Genomic DNA, 10,570 nt, shown 5'->3' with positions numbered 1-10,570 from the left:
TGTGAATTATGACAGAATGCTCAGTTATCCCATATTTTAAATGAATACTTTTTTGAAACCATGTTTACCCTAACAAGAATTCTGCTAAATTCATACGAGTAGAATTACAACTTTATAAAAAAGTAGGCTACAAAATGGCTGTTGCCTATTTAAAAGGATTACTAGTATGATAACTTACTAAAATAACACCTAATATTTGAAATAGGACTGATGTCTCAATTAATAATGCAAACACTAGTTACAATTACACTTGTGAATAGCAGATGTAGCATATGCGGTTAAAGTATATTATATTCAACTTTTGCTAAAAAGAAAAAAACAAAAAAAATTCCATAAATATAATTAAGAATTTTTATTATGAAATTTTAAAAGTTAAAACATTTTTCATTGATTTCTAAATATTTCTTAATGATCAATGCTTTAATAAAATATTTTATGCATAAAACCCCCCCCCCAAAAAAACCCAAAACATTAAATATGGTATTTTAACAAACCTAAAGGGCTTAAGTCCATATTGATAGTGGTGGTAGTTTGAAGATAAACAATAAATTACATAAAAACATTCACTAAAAACTAAATATATGTTCAACAGCTGAATAAAAAAAAAAAAAAAAAAAGTCCACAATAAAATAAATTATATATATATTATATACACACACACTAAACACGAATGGCTGCTACCTACAAGTGTTACTCAATATAGGTTTTACAATGTTTGGTAAGTCATAGTTGTGAACACATGGTTTTGTAACAAATGCATCTTTTCCTCAAAATTGTTGTGAAAACAGCTTCTGCTGTAATCAAGCTCCAAAAAAAGGAACCATTAAAAAAAAGAGGAACAATGTTTTAATATTATACATAACAGATGCAGGGGACTTAGTGCATTAAAGGCAATAAGACTTCATTTAGAGCGGCATTAGAATTTGTCTGTGCATTTTATTATAGATAATGTACATGAGCAATGCTGTGCTACCACCTCACTGGCTAAACATCTGACTGAGACAGGAACTGACCGAGCAGCACCGTGCTGTAATACATTTGAAGCAAGCAGCATAATTTCCAAGAGACAGTAGGATTAGTGATAAAGTCCAATGTCTAGGGAGATTTGATCAAACATGTCTTTATGCCTTTGATGAGTGATACCAGCCAGAGAGATGTAGATGCAAAATACCATGCAGTGATACCAGTCACCTCAGATATAAGGGAAACTAATATTTCTGGGTGTAAAGAAGAATAGCACATACCAAACATCATGGGTTTGAGTTCAACAACATTGTAGTCACATCCATTAGATGTAGCACTTGGGTAGGAACCTGCATGTAACTGATAGGCTGAAATTACCATTGCAGATAGATTATTATTAATTGCTAGAATTCAATGTATTGATAGATTGTCTAAAGTTTTAACCATCTAAAACCACCCTCACATTTTCTGTTTTACTAATATTCCCAGGTTCTTTTTAGTAATAATCTGCAGATAAAAGAGCTACAAAAGAGAGATATCATTGTTATAGGGCTGGCAATACATTGCACTTACAAACTTTCTATAGACTTTGGGGAGACTTATCGAGCAGTGAAAAAGAGTAGAGAAGTCAACCAGTGGAGAAGTTGCCCATAGCATAACATTTATCAAATTCTGCGTTTCTATACTAAGGAGCAAATAGGGTTGAGGTTACCAAAAGGGGCAGACTAGATGGGCCAAGTGGTTCTTATCTGCAGTCAAATTCTAGGTTTATATGTTTCATTATGTAAAAAGGATAGGTAGAAGCTGATTGGTTGGTGTGGGCATCTTCTCCATTGGCCCACTTCTCCACTCTTTTCACTGCCTGATAAATCAACCCCTATACTACTAAGCATGTGGCATTCTAAGGGCGGTTTCACATGGGCCGTTAAAAAGATACGTCATCCAAAAGATGGTTTGAAGGCAACAATCTTGCCATCTTTTATCTGCTCGTCAAACCTTCTATAAAATCACCTAAATTCAATTCCATGTACTTCAAAGAGCATCCAAATATTCATGGGATTATCTTCCACTACAACACACTTGCATCTTTCTAAAAATCAGCGGATTGCCTTTCTGTAATCAGATACCATATGTGGCCACTTACGCCCTTTTATCTAAAGGATGAAGTGATGATCAACTGTATCAAAGGCCTTACTTAGGTCTACAAAAAGTGCATATATTTCTTATTCTTTAGTTTGCAAGGCATGTCTCTAGTCACCTGGGCCATTGGCATAATAGTACTATGTACTCTTCTCCATCTCCAGAACAGATATGCGATTCCCCTAATTGAACAACAGATCTGTTTTGTAAATAAACTCACTGTACACTGGAAACAATATTTATTTTTAATTATAAAGAACATAAAAGGTCCCCTATTACATGAACTCCATCCCCCATTACTGCAGCAACTAGTGGAAGGCAGGATATCCCTGCAATCACCAACTGCTCAGACTGTGAGGGAAGCAAAACTACTGCAAGCTACAATAAGCCTCAGATATGGGACTAGTGGTACATTCTGAGATGCATGTAGTTTTTTTTACATTACATACTGGTAGCTTATCTTATCAATAAGCAAACCATCCACAATCTATTAAGGTTACAATTATAAAAAGAAAAAAATAATATGTACAAAATACATTACAAAAAATAAATATATTTACATAAACATGTTTCCTAACTAACATTTTATTGATCTAGCTAGTCCTAGTTATTAGAGAAAAGCAGCTTAGGGTGAAGTGTGCTAAACACACTACACTTCCAAAACTGTTTTGTTCATCCCCAAAAAGTACTGTAATTGTGATAACTCCACACAATGGTTTGTGCTAAAGAGAACATCTATAAGCACTGCAGTCTGCATATAGGGGCTTTTGCAGAGTAGAACACAAAAGGTTGCAAATGTTCCTTTGTAGCCTGCACGGAAATAAATGCATATATAAACAGCTGGATGCATAATGTTAGTGCATCTTTTTTTTGGGGGGGGGGGGGGGGTTCAGACTAATTTCCCCTATTCTGACAGTACTTTTCGCCCGTTCTGCATTTGCTGCTTGCCGTCTACGCCTGGTTAGTAATTTAATAGGGCGAAAGGTGGGGACGCGCACGATAAGTTTTAGCGTCCAAAACACGCAATGTAGGTGAAAAGTTGGGTAGGCGGAACTTTTTTTGCCAAGGCAAACTAACTGAATATGGCCCTTAGTTTAAAATCATTCTAAAGAAAAGATAACGGCAATATGTACAATCAGAAAAGCACCGCCCATTGGCATTTTTGTTTGACTCTGCCTTGCATTCTGTAACCTACAATCACTAGTAAATGCATATACAACCAAACACATTTATGGTCTATATTCATTTTACTAGTAGAAAAAAAATGCAAATCTATCACAGTGGGTAGGTACCCTTAGAAAGCCTCGCCCAATGACGACAAAAGTCTATCACAACAAATCCAAAGAAGTGGCTTTGGCACACTAATATTAAAAAAAAGTATATTTCAAATCTGTAGTCATATGCACAATAAATTAACCAAATAAATAACCACTTCATAGTTAGATAAATGGATGTGAGCCAGTGTAATTAATATGCAAACTTAGCTGTGTCTTCACTTCATTTTATAAACAGTACATACTTACTGAATCATAAGTAAGCAATGAGTATAGTATGAGGTTTCAAATGAAGAGAGATTTCTTTAGCATTGCTGTTTGGAGACTTGAGCTAGTCATTAAGGAGAAACAGAAGGTAGAGACTGTGGAGGTAAAAAGAACATTGATATGTGACAATGTACATCTATTACATTACCATATCATTGAGTTATTAACTGTCACTGTATGCAGAACATTATAAAACGATATTACAGTATGGCTACAGTATGAACACATTCCTGCATCCGGATGTAAACCTCAGAATAACACAGCCGTCAGTCTGTTGGAGGAAATGCATCTGCAGAATGCTCATGAAGTCCCTGTAGATGACGTCCCTGTAGATTGTGGTTTGTCTTCTTGTGGTTTTTGACAATTTTTCACAACATGGAAGAGGCCACTCACGAAAAATATCAATGAAATGACAGCAAAATACCCAGAGTAAATCTTAAACTGCAAATAAAAGAAATGTTCTGGTTAACAATTGCATTTAGGTCTTTGTGGCAAAGCAGTAGAAGCCAGTTCTATAACTATCTTTATCTAACACAACTGTTTGATTAATATATGGAATAAAACATTGTTATTGGTTTTACCAATTTTAGACCCAGAATCAGAGTCAAATAACTAAAGTATCCTTTACTCTTTCAGCAGTAAGCAATCCAAAATAACAAAGGCTGATTTTCATAAATACGCTTTACATGTGTTAAATGCTTGAAACCCCATTAATATAGGACATACAAATTGTGAAAATTAGCACTTGAATAAAAGCTACTGCTATAAAAAGCACTCAATCAATACTCAGTCACACACAGATATACAAGTGTCACATAAAATCAGCACAGTCTCTTAGTGTGTGCTAGCTGCATCGTACTGTGGCCAAGATGCATTTTCGGGAAAGACATGAAGATGCCTGGTGCTAGCAGAGTATAGGACGACTGCAGCAATGATGAGGGAGAACACACCTGTAATAAATAATTATATTACTCGCCACAAGGATATATTCCCCCTCCATGCCCACTTGGATGATAGGGAATGACGTTGGACACTGACTGATCTTTACTTATCTTCTAACTAGTGAAGATATGCAAGTAGCGTAACCAGCGCCTCCAGCAGGAAAAGGGGGGGGGGGGGCGCAAAGATGATATCTCTCTCTCGTATGACTGAATGTATATGTGAATGAATGTATGAATGTATAAACAGGAGCAAGAAATAGAAGGAAGGTGCGCTGGTTTCACACAATATTATCTTGAAATCGGTTCGGCAGCTCTCACAGTGGGCTCTGCTTCCCACAATATGACCAAACAGAAAATTGAAGAGTGTATGGGTCTACATGGGTGAAACCAGGTACATCAGCTAGTTTTTTTTTATATTATATATCAAATCAATACTTGGTGTGACCACCCTTTCCCTTCAACACAGCATCAATTCTTCTATGTACACTTACAGTTTAAAAAAAAAAAAAACTTCGGTATGGAGGTTGTTCCAAACATCTGGGAGACCTAACCACAGATCTTCTATGGATGTAGGCTCTCAAATCCTTCTGTCTCTTCATGCAATCCCAGACAGACTCGATGTTGAGATCAGAGCTCTGTGGGGGCCATATCATCACTCCTTGTTCTTCTTTACACTGAAGATAGATCTTAATGACATTGGCTGTATGTTTGGGGTCGTTGTCCTGCTGCAGAATAAATATGCAGCCAAGCAGACTCCTCCCTGATGGTATTGCATGATGAATGAGTACAGTTAAATTCTGGCCAAATCCCCAACTCCACTTGCTGAAATGCAGCCTCAAACTTGCAAAGAACCTTCACCATGCTTCACTGTTGCCTGCAGACACTCATTGTACCGCTCTCCAGCCCTTCGGCGAACAAACTGCCTTCTGTTACAGCCAAATATTTCACATTTTGGCTCATCAGTCCAGAGTACCTGCTGCCATTTTTCTGCACCCCAGTTCCTATGTTTTTGTGCATAGTTGAGTCGCTTGGCCTTGTTTCCATGTCAAAGGTATGGCTTTTTGGCTGCGATTCTGCCATAAAGACCACTTTTGGCCAGACTTCTCCGAACAATAGATGAGTGTACCTGGGTTCCACTGGTTTCTGCCAGTTCTGAGTTGATGGCACTGCTGGACATCTTCTGATTTCGGAAGTAAGCATGATGTGTCTTTCATTTGATGTCCCGTTTTCTGGACCAACCACTGAGTCTACGGTCCTCAACGTTGCCAGTTTCTTTGTGCTTCTTCAAAAGAGCTTGAACAGCACATCTTGACACCTTAATCTGCTTTGAAATCTTTGCCTGGGAGAGACCTTGCTGATGCAGTATAACTACCTTGTGTCATGTTGCTGTGCTCAGTCTTGCCATGGTGTATGACCTGTGACATGAAACGATCTTTCACCACCTAACCTTTGTAGCAGAGTTTGGCTGTGCCTCACCCAGCTTAAAGACACCTACACAGCTGTTTGTTTCAGTTAGTGACTGTCATCACCTGTTTGATATGACTGGTTAATCATACACCTGTCTATAATCCTACAAAATCCCTGACTTTGTGCAAGTGTACCTAGAAGAATTGATGTCGTTTTGAAGGCAAAGAGTGGTCACACCAAATATTGATTTGATATAGATTTCCCTTTTGTTTATTCACTTAATAGGTTATTGTTACCCTAAGAGACACACATTATATAGATATATACATATACACATTCATATATGGTAATATGTCCAGCACTCCTGTATTAATCAGCAACTTGCCCAGTGCATTTCCTATAAAAATGTATATCCAATAGAACTGGATGGCACTCTGGGTCTAGTAACAATGTAAATAAAGAGTCTTCAGAGATCAAGGAGTTAGTCGACGTTTCAGGACGCAAACCCTTTTATTATTTTTAAAAAATATTAACCAGTTAAGTGGTTATTAAAAAAACCTCCAAATATTGTGACTGGCAGTGTAGACTACACATTCCCTAACACTAGAGTGAAGGCCAGCAACTGTAAAACAAATAAGCACTTACTTGCGCAATTAAGTCTAAGCCAAGGCCTCTGGAATCCACAACTATGACAGTCATTAGAGTTTGTAGAAGTAGGGCAATGAAAGTGTTAATTCCAAATACAAGGGCATAGCACTCCATGCTTAGATTGGCTGCAATCTGAAATCTGTAAGGAGGATAACATTTATTTTAAAAAGAAACGTTCAGATAATGCATTATACAATAAAAAAAACTTTTTTTTCTAAAGCCAATACGTACTAGGTTATCACTGAAATCATATTGACTTTACTGCGTTGCTATTAAGTATAAAAAAGGTGAGTAACACTAGCATTTTAGAAAGAATTCTGAAGTCGCAATACCACAGATCAGTATACAAAAAGTATTAAACCTACACAAGTAGAATATAGTTACAGAACTTATCAGCAAGTCACCTACACAAAGCATCGTAAAAGTTGGAACGTAAGCACCTTACTGTTTCCATACAATACACATTTCCATTCTGCACATACACAGTGTTACACTTTAATTCAAAAAAGGTATAGTTGGACTTATCTTGCACTTATGCTGGGTACACACCTAAAAGATTTACCTGCAGATTGTCCAATCTGCAGACACATCTGCAGGTGATGGTTGTTCATACACACTGAACAACCATCATCTGTCCGTGTGTCACGCTGGCTGGGGGTTGCGTTGCGTCTCCCTCCCCGCGGCCTCTGCAGCAAGTGTATGAGCGGTTGGCTGACTGGCCGTACACGCAGCACGATGTGCAGATATATCTGCCATTGGCTGTGCAGCACAGCTTACGGGATATGTCTGAGCGCCCCATTTTTTTATAAAAGGATGTAACCCCTCCTTCCAGCGCAGGGAAAACTGCTTGTCTATCATAATACAGGGTCTGGAGCATAATAGACTTAACCGTTCCCAAAAAGGGAGGGGAAGGGGAGGTCCAAGCACATAAAATGACTTTTTTAGCTACGGTGACAATGACAGTCAGTAATGGGACTATGCGAGATTTATCAGGGCCCAAATCCCAGTTTGTGAAATTAGCACATAATAAGGCCAACAGATCACTATAAAGTTTTAGGTGAAAAATAGAGTTAATTATAAATAAATACTTAACGTGGCAGAAATGAATTCAAGACACCAAATAAATCTACCATGAATTTAATATCTTTGTTTGGGATCATCAGCAGGTGATCTTTTATTGGGTTTACACAGACCCCATAGGTGTTTGCAGCTGTGGTCTATTATTAAATTGTAGTTTATTAGCGCCAGGCTGTTATTTGGTGTGAAAAATAGCGTTAATAAATATTACCTTACCCCAGAACTTTGCGATCTTAGGGCATGTCCAGAAATTATGAAAAAACGTAGCATTCGGGCCCCTGCATTTCACCCGTCTCCCCTTGCACCATAAAGCTCCTACGAGCCTGCGAGATTTATGCTCTATTAATAGTTTTGATCTGAACCTCTTGTAGCCAGGAACAGCGCAAAAATGTAAGAGTAGCATCATAAGTATGCAACAAGCAGTCCATGGAAGTGACAGTACCCAGGTCTCTGCTCCATGATAGAAATGTATGTTTCCATACCTTGTCATGCGAACTCCCAACCAGATCTGTAGTAAGATACTTAGTCTTATAGGGGTGTACCACGAGAAAGGATAGGAGACTGTGCAGAGGGTCAGGCGCATTAGAGGAATGAACCGGGAATTGAAGAGAACGAGCATAATGAGTGGCTTGAAGGTACATATAGAATTGTCTGTGTGAAATATGGGCATCAGTATGGAGGGTAGAGAAAGGGAGAATAACTCCACCTGGGTCGAAAATGTCCTTAATTAAGGTAATACCCTTCTGTTTCCACTGGCAAAAGCCAGAGTTATCTAGTCCTGGTGGGAACATAGGGTTACCAGTAAAAGGGATATACTTCGAGGTAGTATAGGGTCTAGATAGTTTGGTGCAAATAGCTCTCTAGGCCAAATAGGTATCATGAAATACGACATTATGAAATATGTGAGTTGGGATAGATTTTCTAGGCGTATGAAACAAAGCAGCAGCTGAGTAAGGTGAAAACATAGCTACGTCAGTAGGCGCATGGGTATATGTTTCCCTGTTCAACAACCAATCACCAATATATCTAAAATGCACCGCCCTAGTAAATGTGAGAATATCGGGGAGCCCCAGCCCTCCATGAGACCTAGGAAGTAGTAGCTTGTTCACTGCCAACCGGGGTCTGCCATCTCTCCACAGAAATTTGGTAAAGAGCTTGGTGCAGGTTTTTATGTCTGCTAGTGATTTGCTAATCGGGAGCATTTGTATGGAGTAAGATAACTTAGGAAAAGCTACACTTTTAAGTAATGCGATTCTACCAAGTAGGGACAGGGGTAGCATCTTCCAGGTATCCAGCAATTTAGTCAGTTGGGCAATAATAGGAGTATAATTAAGACGATATAGGGAGGAGGTAACCACAGGAATATTAATACCTACGTATTTGAAATGGGAGGCTGTAACACGAAAATGTTGATAGGCAGGATCCCTCAAATCTGCTGCCGTGATATTCGCAAGAGGCATCAATTCTGATTTGTGTAAATTGATTTTATACCCTGCAAATGATCCAAACTGGGCTAACAGAGAAATAATACTTGGTATAGACGAAACGGGGTTGGAAACAAACAGGAGCAAATCGTGACAATTTAAGCTCGGCCGAACCAATACGTATACCTGTAAAGCTATCGCAAATAAAAGGGGAGACATAGGACAACCCTGACGAGTGCCTCTTTGTACATAGAAGGGAGCAGATAGGAAGCCATTGCTGGATACCTGGGTGGAAGGGGCAGTGTTTAAAGCTTTCAATAAGGAAATAAATTTAGGAGGAAAACCAAATTTCATCAAAGTATAATACAGGTGATCCCATGTGACTAAGTCAAATGCTTTCTCCGCATCCATGGAAATAATAACCTGGGGGCAAGACGAGACCACAGTCGACTGCAGCACAGAAACCACTTTGCGAATATTTATAGTGGAGTGGCGACCCCAGATAAATCCGGTCTGATCTGAACCAATAACATCAGGTAATAAAACTTTCATCCTATTAGAGATCATTTTCATGAATAGTTTATAGTCCACATCTAGCAAGGATATAGGCCTATAGGAAGCAGGCAGTGTGACATCTCTACCGGGCTTGGGCAGAACCCTAAGTATAGCAGAGTTAAAATGTAAAGACCGGGAGCTTTAAGTGCCTTTAAACCCTTAATACCATTGGAAACCTCAGCCTGGCTGATGGGAACAGTAAGGGATTCTGCTTGCTCAGGAGAGAGGGCCAGCAAGACCAGTTTATCCCAGAAGTCCTGCTTCTGAGTATGATCTATGACAGGATCAGAATATAAATCAGTATAAAATGCCCCAAAGGAATTAACAATGTCCTTCCCCTTTCTCGACACAGTGCCAGAAGGTGTCATGAGTGAGGTAATAGAAGAGGGGGTGGAATGGGTACGCACCAGATTAGGCAGCAGCCTCCCTGACTTATTGCCAAGTTTATAAAAGTGGCAGCGATTCCGAAAGGTCTGGCGAACAGCAGCCTGATCCAGAACCCCACTGAAGTGCGCCCTAGCCTGTGTGAAAGCCTCACGAGTGGTGGGGTTAGAATCAAGTTTGAATACTCTGAATGATTCGGTCAGTTCTGCCTGGGCCTTTAAGTACAATTTGGAATAATCTTTCCTATATTTAGACATGTAGGTGATTATTTCTCCCCTAAGAACAGATTTGGTGGTTTGCCATTATAAAGCCGGGTTATCTATATGTTAGGCATTATTCGTTACATATTCACACCATTTTGCTTCCAGCATATTACTGAAATGTAACTGAGTTGGCTAGGCAAGACGGAAATCTCCAAGGTTTATAGGATCCCATATCTACCAAAGGAGTCAACGTGAACCAAATCAGTACATGATCGGATAATCCGATG

The 10,570-nt window shown here is 38.9% G+C and overlaps 1 protein-coding gene across 1 annotated transcript in view; it reads right to left on the bottom strand.

Annotated features, from left to right (window-relative positions):
- Positions 1–333: 333 nt before the first annotated feature.
- SLC19A2 (solute carrier family 19 member 2) overlaps positions 334–10,570 on the bottom strand; it is a 30,430-nt gene continuing 20,193 nt past the window's right edge. Inside the window, exons 5-6 of the mRNA XM_088444949.1 lie at positions 6,638–6,779; positions 334–4,085 (exon numbers count right to left, since the gene is read on the bottom strand). Of these exons, the coding sequence (XP_088301075.1) occupies positions 3,945–4,085; positions 6,638–6,779 (283 nt within the window). The 3' untranslated portion in view covers positions 334–3,944. The remainder of the gene's footprint in view (positions 4,086–6,637; positions 6,780–10,570) is intronic.

The sequence above is a fragment of the Taudactylus pleione genome, unplaced genomic scaffold (assembly GCF_031769625.1).
Source record: "Taudactylus pleione unplaced genomic scaffold, aTauple2 ptg000374l, whole genome shotgun sequence".
In the NCBI taxonomy this organism is placed as follows: Eukaryota; Metazoa; Chordata; class Amphibia; order Anura; family Myobatrachidae; genus Taudactylus; species Taudactylus pleione.
Note: the sequence above shows the minus strand (reverse complement) of the source record. Positions and strands in the feature narration are given on the sequence as shown.